At 35.9% G+C, this 24,799-nt stretch overlaps 3 protein-coding genes across 4 annotated transcripts in view; 2 read left to right on the plus strand and 1 right to left on the minus strand.

The window, feature by feature from the left end:
- LOC124409325 (afadin- and alpha-actinin-binding protein-like) overlaps positions 1–24,799 on the minus strand; it is a 54,454-nt gene that overhangs the window by 26,309 nt on the left and 3,346 nt on the right. The window lies entirely within an intron of this gene.
- LOC124409122 lies at positions 10,743–18,997 on the plus strand. Its single transcript, XM_046886542.1, has 9 exons — positions 10,743–11,097; positions 15,865–16,227; positions 16,315–16,519; positions 16,866–16,985; positions 17,110–17,867; positions 17,967–18,113; positions 18,224–18,482; positions 18,589–18,703; positions 18,828–18,997. Exons 2-9 carry the CDS (start codon positions 15,866–15,868, stop codon positions 18,995–18,997), a joined length of 2,136 nt encoding a protein of 711 aa, XP_046742498.1. The 5' UTR covers positions 10,743–11,097; position 15,865.
- On the plus strand, positions 23,207–24,267 carry LOC124409123. The gene is made up of 2 exons (XM_046886543.1): positions 23,207–23,320; positions 23,428–24,267. The coding sequence occupies exons 1-2, from the start codon at positions 23,207–23,209 to the stop codon at positions 24,265–24,267; spliced, it is 954 nt and encodes a 317-aa protein (XP_046742499.1).

Genomic DNA, 24,799 nt, shown 5'->3' on the forward strand with positions numbered 1-24,799 from the left:
ATTTGTCAGTTAACGTTGAGATTGAAGAATACAATTTCATTAGGCCAGTTTGCGAATTTAGGATAAATAAATAAAATGATCGCAATAAACCTTCACAGTAAGAATTCAGGATGATTCATATTGTCTTTCGCAATAGTCGAGAACTACAATCTCGTACAGTCTGTTACTTTCACACGATTGCAGATGCGTTGATTTAATTACGTAGCTTTGACTTCTCAGTGTGTGTGTATATAGCGTCCATGACATATCAAATTCCCTGACATTTCACACCTAGCTTTACTAACAAACTCACTTTTTTCATGAAAATTAAGTACCAATTAGACAGCAGATGTCTCTATCGGATGTTCAAATAGTTCAATATTTCTTTCAGTTTAATTTTGCTCAAACTGAATTACCAAATACATCAATAAATACTCCAATTTTCAAGTACTAACGGAAGATTAGGATTAGACATTATTTTTCAACGTGAAGGTAGAAACATCAATCGGAGAATATTAACTGTTTTTAGTACTTGTTTATATTTTTCACATATTTTACATAGTGCTGAATATCAACTTATCGATTCTTAAAATTCCTAAAAAAAACCAGACTTTTCGTCACTTGATGCGTCTCCCCAACTGATGATAAAAAAAAAGGGGTCAGTAACTTTCTACATTTTGAAGAATCGTAGACTATAGTGAAGAAATAAATACATACATTCCAGAACACATACCCAATTTCCAGACGCGTGCTAATTCCCTGACAATTCCCGGTTTTCCAGATTTCCCGGGAATCTGGACACCCTGCTTCTAAGTGTTAATTTTAATTGTAATTACCGCGAGAACGGGACAATGACTTGGAACATCAAAATAAATACATTACTTGACTGGCATGATTGCGTTCATAACGCATGGAGAGCTTCTTCTAAGTAAGAAATATAATACAAGTACATGTATCCTGATGCGCTAAATAAGAAAACGCTTGCGCAGGTCACGCCTCAACATCATCATTTACAGAATAATTATTATCATTAAGATTATAAATTAACCTGCTATTGGATCTACAGTATCAAGTGTATTTAATTATTCCAATTTCTCAACAAAAACAACTAATTTTAGAACAAAATGCTCAGAATTTCAGCTATTTTGAGATGTTTTGCTCTCCGACGTTGTGTGTAATAATCAATCGACACGTACAAAGTTCAACCACTAGTTCAAATCACTCAACTCTGTACACACATACCTATAGAGTTCAATGGTTCAAATGAAGTGATAAAAATAGTGGAGATAAAGTTCCGAGAAAAACTCCAGAGTTTCCACTTCATCTGGAAACCTGACGGAAACCTGCGAACCTAGAAAACGTAGAATAGTCAAGGATTTTTGTCTTGCAGTGTATATATATATAAAAAAAAAAGAAAAAAAAAAAAAAAAAAAAAGTGCAAAAGTTAAATAATTTGTTGAATTTTCGGAAAAACCGAGACTTGAAACTCACCACTTTTATATCGTTCGAAATGCTATATAGTATTAGTAAATTAGTTAGCATACGCGTGATTCAGTTTCGAATGAAAAATTTATGTAAGCAAATATCATTTATGCCAATTGATAAATTTTTTCTGTTCATCATTTCAGTGGTTAAAGTTTGTACAAAAAGTATGTGGAAAATAACAATTTCGGATTTGAAAACCCTGTCAAAGTCGGGGAATTTAATGGTCGAAAATTAGTGGCAACCCTAGCAAAACACTATCGAAAAGGAATGACGTCCGGGTTTTAATGGTTTTAATCCAGATGATGAGCAAATCGGCACGAATAAATTGCAATCGGGACGTTGAGTCAACTCATAGCCTGACTGGTTTTTGCTAAATAAAAAAATAGTGCCGCGCACCATAGCAACAAGATACTTATTTAGTGATGTAACGAATCCTTTCACATTTAATGTAATCCGCAGAAATCTTGCGAATGTGGCTGTCACAAATACTTCATACGTTGATACGTTGATCACAAAAATTTTGAAAATAATATTATTAAAGACAATAAAACATTAGTTTGATAATGAAATTAGCGATATCGCTCATTCTACGTCAAACCGTACGATTTTCGGTAAAAATTTGAATCAATGACTCCGATTTTTTTTTTTTAATTTTACACACGCATTCTAATAATAAAATAATGGAACACTTGTTTCGCGAACAATATTTGCGATTCGTCTTGAAGAAGATTTGCATGGTTGAAAATTGCAGGAAATCACAAAAAAACTTCGTGCATGCGAATATTCAAACTGCTGTATCTTCGAATGCATTAGTCACACAAAAAAAAGTAAAAAATCGATTTTGAAAATCTAAAGCCATTCTATGCAGCGATGTATCGCAAATTTTTTTCGCGAAAAACGTCCTCCATTATTTCATTAGCATAATGCATCTGTAAAATTGAAAAAAAATCGGAGTCATTGATTCAAATTTAGTTTACAGTTTGACGTAGAACGAGCGATATATGTATAATCTCTACGGTTTGAATCTCGCTTTAACCTCAAAATTAATTTGTTTCTATTATCAACACTCGACTTAGTTCGGATCGGCTTGGAAATTTCCGGAAAAGATGCAAACGGTGTTACTAATGTGTGCGTAGAACTTGCATGATATACCCGTCAGGCAATCAATTGTCAACTTTTAGCCATAGAGAAATGGCGACGGGTTTACAACTGCATTACGTTACGTCACTAGTACGTATAAGCATCGCGATACTATCCATTCTATAAAAGGTTCGTCGTGAATTAAGTGTCAACAATTACGCGAACCTTAAGATAATAAGAAACCTTGAAACAATCAGCATCTACTTGGATTCAAGCATTTGAACAATATTTCGTTGTGCAATCTGCTAGAGCAGTAACCCCATGGGGTTAAACATATTCGAAGTGTTCTTTCATCAGGTGCAGAATTGTTATTGTAATGTCCGTAACTCCGGAGACCGGGAAGGAACTCATTTCGCAGTTTGCATACACTTGTTTTCAGTGACGTCAATTCGCGCTTTTAGCACAGTTTTGCAAGCCAGTAAACTGACGTCGGTGAATGGCAATGAGTCCTGACCGTATAGAGATAAGGGTTCAATAGTTTTGCCAGCATTGTTTAGTCATTCTGATGTATCCACTCTGCACGTAGATACAAAATTACTTCTGAAAGTCAATTAGCCTCATATTCAAAATGAGGTGATTCTTGCTCGATACTTTGTTTGCTACTGAGAAAATTGTCATCTCAATCAGTGCCTATTACTAGACGTGTAACGTTTATTACGAGAATACTTATGCGCAATACCTGGAAATCGAGGTTGTAACTCTTCTTTAAGGTTGTAAGAAAAAATTTTCCCTGCAGCGTGGAATGATATTAAATTCGATTCACAATTAGCAGTTAGTTTTATTTTTATTTGGAAAATTCGTCGAATCAGTTTAAAATAAGATAAATGACTACATTCATACGGACTTTCTAGGAATTCAGTCGCACTTATAAATTTTAGTTTATCGACATTTGTATTTTAGATATTTCACTTTGAGCTGCGAAGAAATATTAATTATAGTCTCTGCGTTTTATTTTATTTTTTCTTATAAAGGAACATTCACATAACGTTTAGACGTTTATTGGCTGATTGCTTTACGGCTTTACCAAACTATACGCAAAGTATAAGTATACTATTACCTACACCTAACCTACAAAATCTTATCTCACGAGCCGCATCGCATCAAATCTGTAGCTTCGTAGTGAACTAATGATCGTTTGTCATCGTTTTTATCCATGAAGTAGCGTTTGAATAATAATCATAAAAAAAAGGAAGTTTGATATTATCGATAGCTCCGAAATTTTGCATATCGTGTTGGAATGAAAAAAATTGCCAGGCCAACAGAGAATATTTTTAAAATCCATCTTCAAGTCAAGGTCGTTTCAAAGAAGTTTGAACTTGAATTAACATACGTATATTTTTCATTTTCTCAGAAATATGCGGAGGCATTGTTGCCACGTTTAAATACCACATTTATTGTGGCCAATGTGTTAGCTCTGCGGCTCATTCGGTTACTTCGGGAAATCCGAAAAAAGATAATCATAATTACTAGCTCTGAACCTAACCTGTTAGTCAACTATACAACACAAAAATACTCGATTAACTTTGTTATTCAAGAGAGTGCGCTGCTTGATTTTGAAGTTGAGGTATCCATATATATCGAAATACAGTCGGGTCCAGCGTTGCCAGCCATAGACTATCGAGCGTACTAGATGGCGCTCCGAAAACGTACTAGATTCCACAGTTTACTACCAGAATACGAGCTGTCAGTGCGTTGGAGCGGTAAAATTAGAAAAAAAAACGTAGCCGAAATTTAGTTGATATCAAATTTTTTTTATTTCTGTATTATTTTTTATAAATGCTAGAGCTTGCCTATGCATCTGTTACATTATTTAAATTTATATGACTCTGACTAGCGACTCTACATAATAGTAATTAATAATAATACTCCGGTAATATTAATACTTTTAATATGTATATGTGTATATTTTTTTTAATTCAATTTTTAATTTTAACTATCACGGTAGATATTAGGAACATTGTTACGAAGATATTTTTACGAAGATTTGAAGACTTTTAAGTATTAGGTTTCTTAGCAAGTAGTCGAGATCAGTTTTTTGGAATAATTTCTAGAATTTTTTCACTGTTGCAATGACGATGGAGGGAATTTTCCCGTTTATTACGTTCGCAACAGGAAACATTTCAACAAACTTCAGCATCGAGCTATTGAAGTCAAAACGACGCTGTATTTGAAGATCAAGCTCGATGTAAAAATCAAAGGCACGCAATTTAAAGTTAGCTAGTTCTTGAGCTTCTACGTTTGCAACGCCGGATTTCGGTCTAGGCCCGCAAGGCCCGGGCCTAGGGGCGCCATGGTAGGTGGGGCGCCACGTCATGATTTTTTTTTTATGCTCAACGATAAATAAAGAAACCAGAAGCACCAAGAAAAAAGTTGTAAAATTTTTCGGTAAAATCTACAGCAATTGATAGTAAAATTCGCCACATCAAAGACTAGCAACGTAAAGTTTGACAAGTTAGTTGGTAAGAGCAACCATTACTACTGTAGATTTCACTGAAGACCGTGCTACTCCTATAATCACAAAGCACTTTTCAGAATTTCTTTATGTGAAATAAAGTAGAAAAGAAAACAGCGAAAATATGATGTCCAATTCGGCTAATATTTATTACTTTGTTGCAACGTTGCAACATAGTCTTCTACGACGAATTCCGACTCGAATGTGTTTTGTTAGCGCGCTCAAGTTGAAGCTCGCAGCTTACGCAAGTTCAAACCAGCTTGCAGAGCTAATTTTCTGCGTAGCCGGTGCATTTAGTTAGTCTTTGGACGATGCCAACGGCGGTCTTTTGTTATTACTAACGAGTATCAGCAAATATACTGATTTCTTCTTAAAATATGAGTGATCGACAAAAATTAAGTGGGTATCAAAGCAAAAAGAAAAAACTGCTCAAAGAAGAGAAAGAAAAGAATCTATTGAGTAAGATACCGAAGATTCAAGGATTCTTTAAAGATTCGTCAACTATATCTTCATGTTCTGATGAACCACAAGTGGTAAATAATATTCTTCACTACGTTTTTTTTTTTTTTTTTATTTACTAATATTTTACTTATTATTAGTGTGGCTTTGGTCACCGAATACACATGAATTTTTAGAGAATTTTCTCATTCTTTTGAAATTTCGGTTATAGAAAATTTTTGATTCTTCATATCTCTATTCATTTAACAGTCTTTCATGCTTGTAGGAAAAGCTGTGTTATTATTAGATGATATCTAAATTTCATTTGATGCATTAAAGAAAATTGATTATGACTTATACTTTATGGGAAAAAAACAGCTTAAAAGGGGCGCCACGAAGTTACGGGCCGAGGGCGGAAAAATTTTGAAATCCGGCGTTGTACGTTTGTCTCTGATATTAAAAGTTCTACTTTTGCTCCAAGATATATCTTTTCGATTTGCAAAAAAATACGGGAACCGTTCGGACATATCTGATCCAAAGGGGTGTTATCAATATAAGATTTCAGCATAAAGTTCCCCAGAATAGTCTTCAGCAGTTCAGACACACGCTGGTTGAGAAACTGAATTTTCGGCGCCTCACTCCGAAACTCTAGATTCAGCTTGTTTGCAAAATCTAAAATGTATGAAAAAAAGTTGAGGTTCAACTTATATACAGGATTTTTCAAACAAGCAAGCACATTGTCTGTGCTGTGCAGATTGTCATTGTATGCTGCATTAGTGAAGAACAAAATTAAGGCATCCCAGTTCCCAAGAACTCGATTAACTGCAGCCTACAAAAAAAAAAAAAAAAAAAAAAATGTTTAATCCGGAAATAGCCAAACACTATTAAAATTACTTGTATATATTTATATAGACGAAGATACGACCAACAATAACGTACCTGGAGGGATATCCATCTCGTTTGACTTGGTCCGAGCATTTTATTAGGTTTCAACTCAACAAATGTCTGATATTCAGCTAATTCTTCCACTCTTTTAGTGCTGTTTGAAAAGTGATTGTATATGCTTATGACACAATCGTCTATAGCTCTAGGAAGTTTTAATGCAGCAGCCGAAGCACACAAATAAAAGAACTGGCAAACACGTCCCAACACAAAAGTGTTGGAATCTGGCCTGAACACTTTTAATATTCCCCATCATTGCCGATGAATTATTTGCAGGGAAACCAATCATTTTATTTATGTTAATCCCCACTTCCTCCAAACACTTCGATACTTCTTGACAAATACTCTCTGTAGGAGCAGTTTCAGTCTTGATCAATCCTAAGAAATGATCGACAATATGCAATCCATAGTCTAAGTTGTAACGAGTTCAGCCAATCAGATGCCCGTGTGTAGACGGATCGACGAAACACGGAAAAATTTAATAGAAGTAAGGACCGCATACGCATTCCACGAATTCCTAGTAAATCAAGTTTGCATTTTATAGTGTGAAACTCCGGCCAAGTGCACTTTATATATAATATGTTTTCGTTGGGCGCCAATTGCTTTCTTGCAATATATCTAAAGAAAGAAGCAGAAGTGTAAAACGGAGAGCAATGGGACCCTTCTCAGGACGTTTGGACTTTACCATGGGCGGTGATAAATGAGCGTAGGCAATGAGTTGGTTAGACAAGGCGAACAATTGTGTATATAGAGATATATGAATTTTTGTTTATTCAGGGAATGATCAAGGTAACATGACGTATGTGCGGTAGGAATATAAGTGTTAGATGTCTAGGAATTGGAACAATAATAAATGTATTTGGATTGGATGAGTACTAATTGTTAAGTTGATTTCTGTTATCGAATAATTCGGTAAAAGGAGAATTAATACCTATATATTATCGTAAGAATATATTCGACGAAGCAAAAGGAATAATTGATAGTGAACTTTCAGTACATGAACATATAACAATAATTAATGGTCACACATCCACTATTGGATTGCTATAATTGGATTGCGATCCCCGATGCTAGGACTTGTAGCTCAGAGTATCAAATTCTGTCTGATCTGGATCATTTCTGATCGGAACACAACGAAACACAGAAAAATTGAACAGTTTCTCAGAATTGCGTATAGGATCGGGCGGTTAAGTCCTTTTTCACGTTTGAGATACCTGGACTTCGGTATTTGGAGATGTATACGTAAACGTAGAAATCAACCAGGGCACCCCCTTAAATTAAGGATTTAAAAAGTACATAATATACACAAAAATTGCAAGCAACCGAACATAACTTGCACGACCCAAAGATGACTAAGTCAAACGTTCTCACTGCCGGAAAAAAAGAGGTACGAGGATATGGCTTGGTTATTTTTATTTTGTTATGGGGGGAATATCATTTCGAAAAATACACGGAGATGCATACACGAATAGAAAGGCAAGCTTTGGCGAGACCTCATACGGCGGAAAATAAATAAACTCTGTCGACGGCACTTTATAGCCGACTATCATATTCAGATGAGATCGTAGAACATGAGCTGAAGCCGGATTCGAAGTTAATCGTTTAGCGTCAAGCATCACGTGGATCCCACGGCTAAAATTTGATGAAATAATTATTTATTATTCATAAGGTTAAAGAAGTTCTTCAATTTATGCAAAAATCGTTGATTCGCTACTTTAGAATTGTTTCAAATTCAATAAACCGTCTCGATCAGTGACAATCGGAAGCGATTTTAGACGTGTACCAATTTTTTTGGAATATGTACAATTTTTTATGGGTTTCCTACAACGTATCAAGTAAAAATTTTTCTGGTACATAAAAATATCGACTTCTGGTGTGTATTTTAATTTTAATTTTTTTTTGTTTTTTCTATTCATGTATTTTGTTTTTATCCACAAGATTGGAATATGATTAATTGTTATAGTTAACACTTTCATCGTTTTTATCAACGGTTCATCATAACGATGGTTATTTGTGAACCGTCGAGTCACTCGATTAACCATACGTCAAGAATACGTCAATCGCATTCTGTAGTCGATATAATTTTCTATTTTTTCTGAAAAAAAACCACTCGATATATAATACTGATCGTAGATATTAGTAGTTTTATGAATTAAATTTTTAAAAGTAAATAATAAGGCTAATAATAATTCTTATTATTATTAGTATTATTGTTTCATTCAATGTGTAAAAATATTGCAAATAATTACGATCACCACATACTATATTATCCATGTCATTGAACGAGTGCAGAGGTTTATTATTTGAAATGTCAGGATCATACGATCACTTTCTAACATCGATCGTTAGTGATATATTTTTAATTATTGTATTGACTGCATGCTACGCAGGGCCGTGACTATTTTATATTAATGACGTAACGAATGTAAAGTTTGAAAGTATTCGCGAATTACTGACAGGTACACCGTGCAAGTTGCACGCACACATTAGTGCCGTTTTCATGGTATTCCGCATTTATACGAGCAGTGTTTTAAACGCTCAGACTCGATTGAACAGAATTCTAAGGCTTTCGAGTTGCTGCAAGGATTTATCGTCGCAAATAATTCCGGTTAAAAAAAAAGAAAACAATCTACCTGAAATCAAACGACAAGTTTTACTATACATAGGTATATTAGCAATTTTATTTTCTCCCGTATTTAAAGATTTACATATGACCTTGTATATTATATATACCACTTTATGCACAGTAGAAATTCTTCGAACGTATTCAATGTCGATTGAATCCGGTTTTTAGCATCACACTCTACAATATTTCAATGTTTGCAATTTATAATCGCATCACGAGCATGCGTAATGTGTATATGAAAACAGACCCAGAGACGCTACCTAATTATAAACTAGCCGACAAATATAAAGTTGGAGGTTCTCTGTGTGGGTCATCCGCAATCTTGTATGACACCACAACTAATGAGGATATGTAATTGGTTAGTATAACCGACGAGTTGCCTTATATTAATCTAAAACGATATAGCACACAATTGTTGATCGGTGTTAGACAATCCAACTTTTCAATATCAAATTTATTCACTATGCCTAGTAAGATTTGAACTTCTCACGTGATTTACTCGTACTTATACTGACGCACTTACGACACGATTGCAGTACACCATCAATTCCTGCACTTCGACTTGACGTAATAGAAATATTATTGGAATAATAACTGCTAAATATAATATCATATACAAATATATCCGAACAATAAGCATGTTGCAAATGTGGAAATTCCATTACTCAAATTTTCCATAAGTAGGTATTTATCGGCATTCAAACCGGATTCATCGTACTTTCGATCGTAAGTAATTCTTATAGAAACAAACAAAAAAAAAAAAAATATCGTCTTACCCGAAAAACTTTCACCCCATTATATTAACTAAAGATCAAAATGCAGTTAATCGTGTGTTATAATAATAAGTAACTCGCGATAACCGTGGTCTTTATAGGTTTTACGACAGCGCGAAGAAAAAAGCTACCAGACGTCTTGACCCAAGTAACTTGAAACCGGCACGTACAATTGCAGGAAAAAAAAAAAAACCCAATTCCAGCACGAAATAACTAAAAACTTGCAAAAAAAAAATATTAAACATTGAGATCCGATTATCGTGTGGTGCTTAAAAATCACGTTACAAATCAGAAAATCTGCGTGAATTTGATCGGATTAAAAAAAATAGCGATTTCGGAAACAGTTTTTCGATTTTGGTCAAATTTTACCGATAGTTAAAAAAATGTGAGATAAATTCCGAGTCTCTTTTGGGTCGGTAAGAACATCATGCTAAAAATGATCAAAATGAGATCGAGTGGGGTGAGGTACATAGGCTGCCAATTTGACGTGGAATGCGCCAAATGTTTGTCGTATCTTCGATAATTGCCGTACAACAATGCTACAACATTTATTGTAGCGTTGCAGGAAGTAACCGTATAATTCGCTCTTCAAACACGTACGCAGACCGCGCCTGTGTGACGCGCAGTAGGAAAGGTCACTTTGGTAGCAAAATCCATGTAGATGTGAGAATGGCGTGGGAAGGGGGGGGGGGGGGGGGGCAGCTACTACAGGCTCTTATGCAAGTGCCAAGTTGCTCCCTACTTATAGAAACCGAAAGAAAATGGAAGAGTGTTACCTTTTTCTTCTCTGATTGACCAATGCGCACGACACAGAGTATTCTGCTTGCCGAACTGCGCATGCGCATACGCCAGTAGAACGATAAAACTACTTCACAGTCTTTCTGTCTTTTCAGTTGGGCGACAAGTTCAGAGCCGCCTCGACTACTCTGTCCTTATACATCTGTGGTCCAATACCTAATGGTTTGAACAAAAATAAAAATAAAGAACCTGTATGGTAGAACCACTGCCGACTGGTTTCCGAGCATTCAGTAGACGAGCAAAGTGCGCTGGAGCTCCTGGTTGCGGTCGCGGAGTTATCTCTTGATCAGCCCGGGTCGGTAACCAAAGTTGGTTCGTGTGTTGCTTGTCATCTTTGTGAAGTGAGATATTTAGGCGCAGACAATAGTTTAACGATAAACGGAAATCCGATAATTGATTGAACTACATCGTACAGTATAATAAAAGGCGAATAACTTTGTTTTCATCTATATTTAGTTGAGCAGGTAAGTTATTTAATGGGTAATATTCTGATCTGTAATAATTTTAGTCCGAGAGTAGGTATAATATATTTGGAAAACGTGATGCGAGCATTAAAAAAGTTGAAAAACATTCGGATATTACAAGATTGCGTCGGTTTTTATTTTTTAAATCAGTGACTGTTGAGTGTGCGCCAAGTTTTGTAAATATCTTAACGCTGAGCAGCCGCCGGTTATATAATTAGCTAGAAAAAACAAAACTTGCAGTGATAACGCCCGGCATCAACAACCGTCGGAATGATATGGAATTAAATATGTTTACACAGGCGGCAGATAAGGGGATGTGGAACTTACTGCATAACGATTTCAAAATGTGAAGAAAAAAAAATTCTCCCGAAATCGAAATTATACGCTGGCTTTGAATTATTATTGCCTACGAGTCACTGTTTCGAATATGTCAAACAAATAAGCTTTCATTCGTGTGTCATTAATCAAACAGACCATATAAAAGGGCGCTGCATCGTTTGGGCTCAATTTCATTATTCATCACGGTTAATTTAGAAAATCTTTCACAAAAGTAGAACAATCATGAAGTAATGTGATTTAATATACATGGAGCCCCATGGTGAACGCCTAGATGACCACTTCACGTTTTATATAAAGTCGTAAATACGGTACTCAGTTTGAAATCCTGCTCAAATTTCGAGTCGCGCTTTAGGGTGCTTATAAAGATGCGTTGTACACCTCGAAAACGCGGGGATGCAAAACTCCTATACCGCTCAAGCGATCGGAGTGAAACTTGGGCAGTTAATGCCTTATTTTGGCAGAAAGTGGAGCGTCTTTCTCCTTTTTCAAAATTTGGTAAAAAATTTTACAGTTTGGTTACCACACGCAGAAATTGGCCAAATTTTCACAGTTGCACTGAATGGATCGAAATCTCCCGTATGATGCCACTCGGCGGTAATGAAACACACATTTTGAGCTCAATCCCATGAGATTTGATGGTGAAATGACGAAATGGTAGCTGATCTCGTTTTCGGTTACGAACAACACCAGAATCTCATTTTGACGACATTTGTTACCGACATTTCGCGCGTGCCGGTAATTTTTTACCAACATTACACGCATGCATTACCGGCATGCGTGAAATGTCGGTAATGCATGCGTGTAATGTCGGTAAAAAAATTACCGGCATGCGCGAAATGTCGGTAACAAATGTCGTCAAAATGAGATTCTGGTGTTGTTCGTAACCGAAAACGAGATCAGCTACCATTTCGTCATTTCACCATCAAATCTCATGGGACAGGGCTCAAAATGTGTGTTTCATCACCGCCGAGTGACATCATACGGGAGATTTCGATCCATTCAGTGCAACTGTGAAAATTTGGCCAATTTCTGTGGGTGGTAACCAATCTGTAAAATTTTTGTCCAAATTTTGAAAAATTAAAAGGAAGCTTTACTTTTTGCCAAAATAAGGCATTAACTGCCCTAGTTTCACTCTGATCGCTTGAGCGGTATAGGAGTTTTGCATCCCTGCGTTTTCGAGGTGTACAACGCGTCTTTATAAGCACCTTAAGGGGGAAACGCGGAGGATTTCGACATTGACGTGTATATCTCGAAATATGGAAGTCCAAGTATTTCAAACGCAGAAGAGAGCATGATAACCCCATTCTATACGAAATTCTGAACAAACACAATCCAAAACATTTTCATTCGACACAGAGATAAAAAAAATAGGACGAATTCTACGAAATCGCAATAGCAAATTTGTAGAATTCATGCCATTTCGTTATTACTGCATGAAATGAATATGTGTTGGAATATTTTCGTTCACAACTACGTATAGAATGGTGTTCAAGCTCTTTTTGGCGTTCGAGAAACTTGGACTTCGATATTTCGAGATATGTATATACGATAACGTTGAAATCGACTAAGACACCCACTCAACGTACAAATGAGATAATGCAGTCTTATAGAACGGTAAAGTGAAAGAACTAGAAATGAAAAGATTTACAGCAGTTACCGAGACAAAAAAGTGTACATAAATATATTGGTTAAAAAAAAAATTTTATCACCCCTTAAATTGACTCGGAGCCGGAGACAGGCAGAAAGACCGAAGTGCGATCCGCGATGCTGGGACTTGTAGGTTTGAGTATCAAATTCTGATCTGAATCATTTCTGACCGGAACACAACGAAACACGGAAAAATTGAACAGTTTCTCAGACTTGCGTATAGGATCGGGCTGTTAAGTCCTTCTTCACGTTTGAGATACCTGAACTTCGATATTTGGAGATATATACGTAAACGTAGTAATCAACCAGGGAACCTCCGTAAATTAAGCATTTAAAAAGTACATAATATACACAAAAATTGCATGCAACCGAACATAACTTGCACGACCCAAAGATGACTAAGTCAAACGTTCTCACTGCCGGAAAAAAAGAGGTACGAGGATATGGCTTGGTTATTTTTATTTTGTTATGGGGGGAATATCATTTCGAAAAATACCCGGAGATGCATACACGAATAGAAAGGCAAGCTTTGGCGAGACCTCATACGGCGGAAAATAAATAAACTCTGTCGACGGCACTTTATAGCCGACTATCATATTCAGATGAGATCGTAGAAGATGAGCCGAAGCCGAGTTCGAAGTTAATCGTTTAGCGTCAAGCATTATGTGGATCCTACTGCTAAAATTCGATGAAATAATTATTTTATTATTCATAAGGTTGAAGAAGTTCGTTAATTTATGGAAAAATCGTTGATTCGCTATTTTGGAATTGTTTAAAATTCAATAAACCGTCTCGATTGGTGACAATCGGAACCGATTTTAGAGGTGTACCAATTTCTTTGGAATATGTACAATTTTTTATGGGTTTCCTACAACGTACCAAGTAAAAATTTTTCATCCCTTAAATTGACTCGGAATACTAAAAAATGATTTGTAAACGTGATAACGGCTCTAAATTTCAATATTAACCCCAGCCCCAAAAGCCCTTTCGAGGAGCTAAAATCGTTAAAAAAAGAAAGAAACGGTAATGAACGATTTTTTATATTCTTCCTTTATTTTTATTCATCTAACTTTTAATATTCAATTAAATAATAAAATAGTTTTAAAAAAAAATGTAAATCTTTTATTACGTCAATAAGATCCTTTCAAATTTTATTGCAATTAATTAACAATATTCAATATAAAATAATCGTTTTTAATTAAATAAAATGAGAGATTATTTGTTTACAACTTAAGAAACAGAAGTAAGGAATGTTTCAAGGAAAATTTTTTATGTGAAGAAAGGTGAAACCTCTACAAAATTGAGCTGGAAATTAATGTAACATATCCGAACATGATTATTGCCAATATAGCGTTTTGGTTTCTTGACCCGATTATTTTTCGATTTTCTCGTATCTATTTCATGTCAAAAAAGTAATGCTGTCAAAATACGGATAACGGCATTGATTTTCGCAGAAAAATCTAGGTGAAACTTATTTTTTTCAAATTTTTTACCTTGATGATCACTCCTAATCGATTCTAACTCCTTGAAAAAACCTTTGGGGCACAGGCTTAACACGAAACTTAGGAGCGGATTTCACGTTTAAAATTCATTCTTTAGTTTTTCGAGTCAATTTAAGAGGCAAGATAAATTTTTTCTCTCTCTCTCTCTCAACAGTCTCTTCGCCGAATTTAAAAAAAAAAAAAAAAAAAAAAAAACACACGACTATCGCTCAATTATCCGGTAGCATTCTCTTGTCTGCATGATGTCATGTTTGTTGCATCGCCATTTTGTTTTGCAAATGAGTCGTTTTGGATAAAACATGTGCCTACGTAATATAAAAGATAAACTTAAACGAATCTGTCTTGTTAATTATGATGCTGATTAAAAACCAGACGCACTATATCGTATGCTTGGTATGTGGGTACATAAGTTGCTGATATAAAACATGGGCATTCATTCGCAACCGGGGGAACTGATGTGAACTGCGTATAATTAACACCAAACCGCCCTCTAGACTGCACGATTCTTACAGAGAATAAGATACGAAACTTGCGATAATGACTTCTATTCCTTCAATGACAAACATCTCTCTCTATCTCTCTCTCAAATATTACCAACATTCAAAGAACAACGTAATATTTTGAATGCAGATAAACCAAATACGTATACACCATCTTTTTTTTTTTTTTTTTTTTTTTTTGGATAATTAAAAATAACTAAAGAGTCGGATAATTACGAATTTAACTCATGCGAATGTCCTAATTGCGATCACCAAATTGCCTTTATCAAATGGTCAGATTAATCAAAAGCCATTTTGTTTTTAAACTTTTACCCTGCTAATCATTTGCTCAATTTCTTTGTATCATTGTTATCGGATGTATATATAAACACAAATTAACCCTAGCTTGGTGCGCATAAATTAAAACAATAATCAAGAGACCCGGAAAATGATGTGACCCGACGCAAGATCAAATCTCGAATCTCGCTTGCAAAGGTCAGGTCAAAAGTCTTTGAGTAATGAGTATATTTTTGCAACTTCCATCTGTCCAAGTTAAAGACTGAGCCAGTCTGCGAGTATGAAAATGCGGGAAAAAAAAATTTGCCACGTTAACAGAAGTTGTGAAAAGTTCCACGAAGAACACGATAAGACGCTCTAATTGTAAGTAAGCAAAGCTTCAACGCACGCGCTCTGCTTGAACACTTATTGTCTCATCGTTTCCATTATCATTTAATTGTAAGCAATTGTTTAATAAAGGATGACCGAAAAGGTGAAATAATAATCGGTAAATTATTTCACAGAATGCCACAACAACGGATGACAGGATCCGTCGGACCGCATATCCTCCCATCGTCAGAGGATATGGCAATCCTTGATGATCCTTGTGCGATGACCAACGGGCCACGGTTAAGGCCGTCATCATCAACAGGTTCGGACACCTCGTTTGTTGGACGCGACTCCTCGGTATCGTCGCCGGCAAGTTTTCAGGTTGAGCAGACATCGTCTGAGGATGAAACAGACGGTGACAGCGACAGTGAAAATCACGAGCCGAGTGACAACACGCAGGATTCATGCCTCGTAAAGGGTATAAATAAGCTTAACCTCGATGATTCGAGTTCTTCGAGGGCGAATGCGAAGAAGAATTCAACGAGCGATACAGATTCGACTGATGATTACGAGGATAGTAATGATGATGACAACGGTACTGATAATGATAATGATGATGATGATGATGATGATGATGATGATGATGATGATGATGATGATGATGATGATGATGAATACGTGTCGCGAGGTCCGATCATTTCTTCTGCTCGAGCGCAGAAGAATCGCTCAGCACCATATCCGAACAACCGTGGAACGAACGAAGAAATCGGCGAAGATGAGCATAAAACCTTCGAGTACATGTTACAGGGACCGGATTCAACGGATGTAATGGCAGTACGTGATAAAACGGTGAATAACAATACTGAAGCCTATTATAATATGTTTAAAATTCTGGGACACTTGATACAATTCCACTATACAAGTTTTATTTAAAAAAAAAAAAAGAAATAAAAAAAAAAAATTCTTCTTTCAAACGTTTCAGGATTGAATCAAAGTATCACATTAGCTTTATCATTTTTTTGTCCTATACAAAATCAAGAGAATAAGTATGTTAGTCAGTTACATACGAAATAGATCAAAACCATCTAACGTTTTTGATCATTTAGGTAAAATTTCTGGAGAATTTAATCACGCTGCAAATTAATGAATAACTGTTCAAACTAACGTGTGTATTCTTCTTTACAAATACATAAAGATCCTCAACGAAAATTTTGGAAATGACTACAGTTTAACTCCAGGCAACTGGCCGACCAACATGCCTGAACTCTCAAATATGTGCCTAGAGCAATTAAGTTCAGGGACCTTCTCGACTACGGTAATGTAATATTCTAGTATAAATGGAAGATATGAAATTAATTTTTTTTTTTAAACAAGTCGAATTTATACAATTGATATAATTATCAGGCCAATTTTAATAGTTCTTAAAAAATGTTTTATAGCGTTATCAGACGTATATGGGGGAGCCGTTTCCTGCATCACCATCGACATCGCATATATCCAACACTTCGAATCGTAGTCCAGGTTATCGAATTTTTGTTCCTAGTCCAGAAGGAAATGCTAGCGACTGGAACCCGGACGACAACTTCCAACCGTTCTACGATCAGCCAATAAACAGCGTGTTGACTAACAGCAGCGATGAATATCTTCCGATTTGTAATAGCGTATCTCCAACAATGAAGGACAATTCACAGGTTTTCGATAGCTCCCTAAGCCTTAACGGCCAATCAGACCTAGATGATATTTTCAATTTGTTACAAGAAGTTAAGGATTCACAACAAGGTGACATCTCTTCCGAACCTAAGGTGTTAAACACTGACCATTCCAATAACATAAACGAATATGAAACTTACGAGCTGGTATTCAACAATACGTTATCCCAGAACTTTTCGAAACCTGTTGAAACATGCAATGACATGACCGACATGAACGGGTCTTTTCCATCCCCGCCTCAGGCAACTCTGGAACACACCAGCATCAAAACTGCCAGTGGTGTAACAGTAACATACCGGCCAAATTTCATAGATCAAAAAGTACAACAAAATTGTGATATTAACAATATTTACAATTCGACGACGAAACCCCTGATGACGAAAGGTCTACCAACTAACATATCATTGAGCCAACCATCGCCGATGTCTGAGCACATGTTTCCAACCCCAACGGAACCCGTAAGGACTCGAGCCAAACCGGCCACAAGGTAAGATTGGAATTTTTCGCCGCTATCTTATACGACGTTAAAAATTTACTCCACACCATTATTTGATGAAATTCACGTTGAAAAATCTTTTTAACGTAGGAAACAGTCGGGCTGGGTGAGTTGGTTAACATTAGGAAAAGAACCGGGAGTCAACGATCTGATGAAAAATGTAACACAGAGGGCAGCATGGGAGGCCTTAATGAAGATGATGGATTGGAAAGAAAGCTGCGATGCCATGGGCAACTCGTAAGTAATTCACAAACGGACAATAAATATTTCAGATACTATCAAAGAGAACGACGTTTCTACGTCCATTCTTTCGATACTAATGAATTAATTGAATAACTTTTCTGCAGTTCCCTAATGACTTTAATACACAACCTGAAGCCACATTCGAAAGCCCAAGTTGTAGCTTTGGTTAGAAAAATGAAGACTAAACCCGAAACGTTCAGCCATAAGAACAATTTCGGACATGACGCTCTGTACGTCGCGGCAATTTTGCATCCCGAGTTACCCGAACTGACTCGGTTCATAGCAGAGGCCTGGACTAGGGAGATTGCCAAATCGAAAACACCAGTCAACATCCAGCCTACTAGATATAACATCCGTGAATCGGTAAGCAAAACTTAAGCTAACCGTGTTTCCTGGAGATTCGTTAAACACGATAGACAATATTTAAGTGGATGCTTGTTTTTGACAACCGACTACGATTCAATTACAGAACGACACGCTATTGCATTTGGTGGCGGCTGAAGGAGATAGCCACGCAAACATTCTCAGAGAACTTTTGTCGGTCGAGTCCAATATGTTCGATGTGTTGGCAATAAACGACAAAGGTGTGTCCAATCGCTATAACCCTTGCATATAGAATATGAATTTTGAAAATATTCAAGACAAAGTAAAATAAGTATATATAATTATTATACATTGTGTGAAGAACTTTCTTTCGATGATTCACAGGGCAGACACCTCTTGATGTCGCTCTAGAATGTCACAGCGAGAAGAAATCTACCGAAGAGATATATCGATTGCTATCTAACCACTCTTCCCATTGTGATATTTCGGATATCTCGTTGGATTTCGAGGGAGGCGAGCTCTCTGAGGAAATTTTCACCAAGTATCTCAACTAGCCCGAGTGCTAATATGTTAATTAGTTTCAAATTCGGGACGAAATTACGTTAGCTAAACATATACGTTTGTTATTAATATTTGCATTTGATGTTTCGCAAAGTTTCTTAAGTGAAGATGGTAGCGATACGTTCAGCACTGTTGACTGGTAAGGCAGCACTGTTGAATTGTGCACCATGAATCTCAAACCGGCAGCAGAAGCCAGAACGGACTATTTATGTTAAAGTAATAAACGTGTCATCGATCGCTAGTTTAATCCATTCCATTTTATTTTTACCTCAGGGTAAAAAAACTTGCAAATCAAATTTTTTTTATATCAAATATCAAGTCGGAGATCACCTCAGATCATTTAATGTACAGTCCTCTCTCCGTAATTTTTCCCTCTTCAAACTATTATATAATGTAAGGACGAGAGCACTTCCATAGATATATTCTTTTAGATTCGTATGACACAGAGTATTTTTATAACAATTAATACACGCATAAAAGTACAGGCACCGCGATATTCAATTTTTTTTTTTCAATTGTACCAACGAGTTTCACTATGTGACAACATATGCAGATTTGCTCGCATTATAACGATCAGATATTCACAAACGCCTGTCACCCATATTGAAAAGAATTTTTTTTTTTTTTTTTTATGAGACTCTTCGAAGAGAAACAGAACCGAAAAACTAACCGCGTGTGTGTAACATTTGTGAAAGATGTACCGAATGACAGAGGTATTGTGGATTTTTTTCCGAAGCAAACTGAGCGGCTTCTTACGACTTGATCGACTTGTTCGTGAAAAAAGTTCACCACGAATAAATATACTGCCTTAATTCAATGATTTGAAAAATTCAACTTGATCATTTGCTTCGCCTTGAGACAAAGTCTAAATAATATATATACCAGACCGGGATTTCATCGTGATAATCTGACTTCAGGTTAAGGACTATAATTATCGATATAGACAAATATATGCCATTACTTTACATACAATTCGAATATTACTATTAAAATCATCACTATTATTATTGTTATTAGGACTCTGATTATTTTTATTACTACTACTACTACTACTATTTTTTCTACCACTATTATTACTGTTATTCATCTTACTCTATTTTCCCTGTGATATACTGTGTTTTCGTACTATAATTTAACTGACGCACCATTTGAAACGTGTAGAACAGCATTTTCTTGGGTAGATATATTTATGAAATATAATGATCTTCAAAGTGTAGTCACACGATTTGTGATACCTGGAATGTACATTTGAATTGTATGTTTACTTTTTTAATATTTTTATATATGTATATATGTATACAATATACGGGGTAATCCATCCCATTTGGCACCAGCATGCGACCCTCGACCTTTTGGACTTGGCTCACGATTTTTTATACGATGGTTCTCCCATTAAAAGGCACTCATTTTTTTTAGACTTTCTACAATTTTTCAAATTCGTTTTATTGATGTGTTTAAAAATCTGTAAACATTCTGAAAAATCGGCTGTCAAATATCGAAATTCTTAAGCCTAGAGTCGAAGTGGGGTGATTTTCCCTTCTTACTGCTTTCAAGCTTTTTCCGAAAAAAAAGGTCCACAAAAATAGAAGCGGGAGTCATTTTACTGTAGATGGTTGCTAAGACATAATTGCTGTAATCATCTATGGTAAAATGACTCCCGCTTCTAATTTTTTCAACATTTTTTTCCGGGAAAAAGCTTGCAAACAGTAAGAAGGAAAAATCTACCCACTTTGACTCTAGGCTTAAAAATTTTGCTATCTAACGCTCAATTTTTCAGAACATTTTCAGATTTTTAAATTGTGTCGATCAATAAAATCATTTTCAAAAAGTTTTCGAAAATCTAAACCGTGTCGGAAAAGTCTATGAAAAAAAAAATTAGTGCCTTTTAATGTGAGAGCAATCATACAAAAAACCGCGGACCAAATCCGAGAGGCCAAGGGTCGAACGTAGGTTGAAATGGGATGGACTGCCCCATACATTTACAAACTTGTAAATAAGCATGTGATTATGTAGTAAAAAATAAGTCTCTTAGTTTTCATTTTTCTATATTTATGACCATTCATATTTGTAATTTGTAATATATTTGTAAATATTGAATTTTACGAACGTTCGTTCATTTTGTACATTTTAAATAAAAGGATTCGATCCGCTATTGTATTTGTTTCGTAACCTGAGGGGTTTAGCTGTGTTCGCAACAATTAGTTTACATCGAGGCGGATTTAATACATGAAAGTAGAAAAATATTTGTATTAATATTGGTCCACAAAAATAAGCCTTAACCTTTGAAGATCTGATTTGTCTCAAAACCGAAGAAAAATAATTATACATATACGAGTACTTGGGGAGGCACCCCCCCCTCCCCCCAGATTCGCACCTAACTTCCATTAAGTATGTCCGAATGTTGGCCGTATATACGAAATAAATAGACGGTGTGATTCGATATTTAAAAACGTTTACGATTATATTACAACTATTTTTTGAATAAATTCAAAAAAAATCTTTTAACCAAGAAGTAGAAATGACTGGTAAAAAAGTAATGCTATACGATCGACTGAATGATTGTTACTGGCGCTGGAACATGGAAAAAAATATGAAAAAAAAAATATTTATGCAGCTTTGTAGTTTTTTTTTCGAACGTTTAAAAATGAACTTTTTATCGCCAAGGGTAATAAATTTTGTGTAATATTTACAATTTCGTTTCGGGGAACAGGAAAATCCATCTAAAATTAACAATTTATTCATCGTTTAGCTATAAAGTATTCATCAGATATATCTTCAGCCGTTTGTTCGACTGTTTCATCGTGGATGTAAATTGATCGTACAAGATGGATCTTTTTCGTGGATTTATAAGCAAGTTTGGCAAAAGCCACGATACAGAATCATCCAATAATTCGACTGGTCAAATTCAACATTCAAATGGTCAGTGACAATTCATTATATCTACCGATCAACGATAGCATTAATTTATTTAATATTTCATTGTTTATTGCTATGATTATCATCACCATTGTCAGTATCAGTGAGCAACGGAAATGAATCATATGTGGCTATAATTCTTCCCGCGGGTTCTGACGTACTCTACAAAGTTTCCATGTACGAGTATTCTAATTAAAGTTCACAATTATCCGAGTTTTCGGGCGGTGATTCAGATTGTATTAGGAGTGATTCCTGGTAGAGTAGTGCTGGAAACACATCCGCCGTCGATTTAATAAAATATTGCAGTAACTGCACGGAAAAAATGTAATGTAAATTTTACAACAGTGCGGTGAACATATTGTAACGAAGTTGTGTTCGCACCCCTTATGCACCCTGGTACATGGCAGCTGATGCCGTTATAATGTTCACATCAGTCATTATATAAATGTTTAATCAATTGTATAATGTACGGTTACTCGGCCAACGAATATTATTGTAATAACAGTCGGTCTTCAGACTTTAACACAAGTACTTCGTGTCCAAATATGTCTGTTTTTTCGCACATTATTCTTTACTGCAGTGAAACTTCTTTGACTCGATGTTCGCTTAATTCTGTTAGACGCAATTCGTAGATTGCCCTTTATTACGATATAAATAGCACTTTTCTGGAGTCAAATCTACATATCAATTGTGGCAGATCTACCTAAGCATATTGTAACTATTACTATTGGTTCTGTAATTCTTATTATCGGATTTGTAAATCTAGCCACAATGGCTGTAGACTTACTTCCAGAAAAGTGCTGTCCATATATGTATTTACCATGGAATGTGTAAAGTTTATAATATTTTTCTTTCCGCATGGATATGAGTCGTTATTTGAGAATCCCTAAATCCTTTTCTTCATATTCGTCAGTGACACATTCGTTCCCTCTTCAGAAAATACAAAAATGTCATTAGTCGAGTTTTATCACAGGATGCGGGAGCGCGAGTTTCCGCCTATGGCAAGGATTAACGTATTGTCAGCTTGATGTCGATGCTTATAAATAGCGGCGATCACTCGACATACCTTAGTAATTGTAAAGAGCAGCGCCTAAGAGCTGTTCATTAAAACTAAGGCAAATCTTCCAGTATAAACGAGTGCATACATCGGGTATATCAATAAAGTATTTATTCGTCACCCCTTTCACTGTGCTTTCTCACCGAACAGTAGGCAGTCGATTTTCATAATAGTACAGCGGCGTGACTAGTTCGTTTATACAAATTCATTCATTCGTAAATAAATGACGATGGAGATCGGGTTGACGGTAATAATCTGTTTTACGCTAATTGCTGGCTTGAAAGCAGAGCATGAATGCGGTAATGTTCCTGATACATCGAAGTACACCTGTCCGGTGGGTGAGGTAGGTACGTCACCGAAAGGTGAATTTTTCAATGTTATAACTATTTCATAAGATACGCGGGATGTGCGAAATCTAAGTAACCGAGTGCCGATCTGATTTGATTTCAGAATAACCCCGTAGTGAGCAACGAATGTAGCGGTAAAGACCTTACTACGTTCCAAGTAAGTTCTTGCGTTTCCGTAACTGTAAACAAAATTGAAAACGGACATCCAAACAAAGTGACCTCGCTCAGAGTGGAAAACGTGACAAACGAATTGCATCTGGAAGTGTATTTTGAAGATAATATAACGTCCATAGAACTCTTGAACATCGGTAGGATACCGAAAATCAAAGACGTATATTTCGGAAATGTCCAAAGAATAGATAACTTTCGTATAGAAAATACGAGAATCGGATATTTAGATCTGCCCTTCAATATGTTTACCAAAACGATGAAATTAATTCTGAAAAACGTGGTGATCGAGGAATTGAGTACCCTGGAAATTGAAAACGCCAAGGAACTTGACGTAACGATTATCAACTGTCAGATAAAGATCAACGGAGGTCATGCTTATCTCAAAGCCACTAACAAAGAACGTGCATCCATCAAACTAATAAACACAACCTTCGAGTTCAACACTCCCGAAGTGATGAATCTAACAATAATAGGAAAAAGCGTCGAGATATCGCATTGCACATTTGTCCGCACCTTCGTGAACGTCATCGGCGAGAAAAGCGTGATACGTAACACGTACGGCGGAGAGAAGAGTTCCTTGAGAATCGAATCTTACAAAACCGAGGTCCATGACAACCAAATATCCACTGAGACTATCGAACGTGCCCCCGAAATAATCTCTAGCCCGCCAGTCGACGAAGTGAAAAATACTACAGGAGCAGGCACCAGAATTAGCCACAGCTTGTCTTTATGTCTCATCGGCGTCTCGTCCATTTTCATAATCAGGATGTAATATGTGATATGTAATGGAAGCGTTTGAAACCCGGTGAACAAACTTCCTCGAGCGGACTCCTAATTCTAAGGAATCAGTATTACATTTTTTTTTCCTCTGGAAAAACCTGAACATCATTTATTATATGTACAGACAAACGTTCGAAGAAGAATAATGCATGGAACTTGAAAATTTTTATAAGAATTTTTCAAGGATCCTTATACAATTGTAAAAAAAAAGTTTCAAGGCAAGAACGACTTTTGAGAAAACATCTGGGTTCAATTTCGCTAATAATTTTTTACTTCGTTATTCTCTGGGTGTTTTATTTTTTTCATATACGGAATTTGCGCTTCAGTTTTCGATACTTTCAATTGAAATTTTAAAAATTTATCGCAATTTATAATGTTGCATTAAACTTTCAAACTCAGTAACGATCTTTACTTTCCATTTCTATCGTTTCCATAATTTGTATAAGCATTTAATGACATGATACTTGCTTGGTAGCATTTAGCACAAATCTATTGGCTTTTTTCATCTTTACTTTTCATTTTCA

Source organism: Diprion similis, chromosome 8 (assembly GCF_021155765.1).
Source record: "Diprion similis isolate iyDipSimi1 chromosome 8, iyDipSimi1.1, whole genome shotgun sequence".
Taxonomy (NCBI): domain Eukaryota; kingdom Metazoa; phylum Arthropoda; class Insecta; order Hymenoptera; family Diprionidae; genus Diprion; species Diprion similis.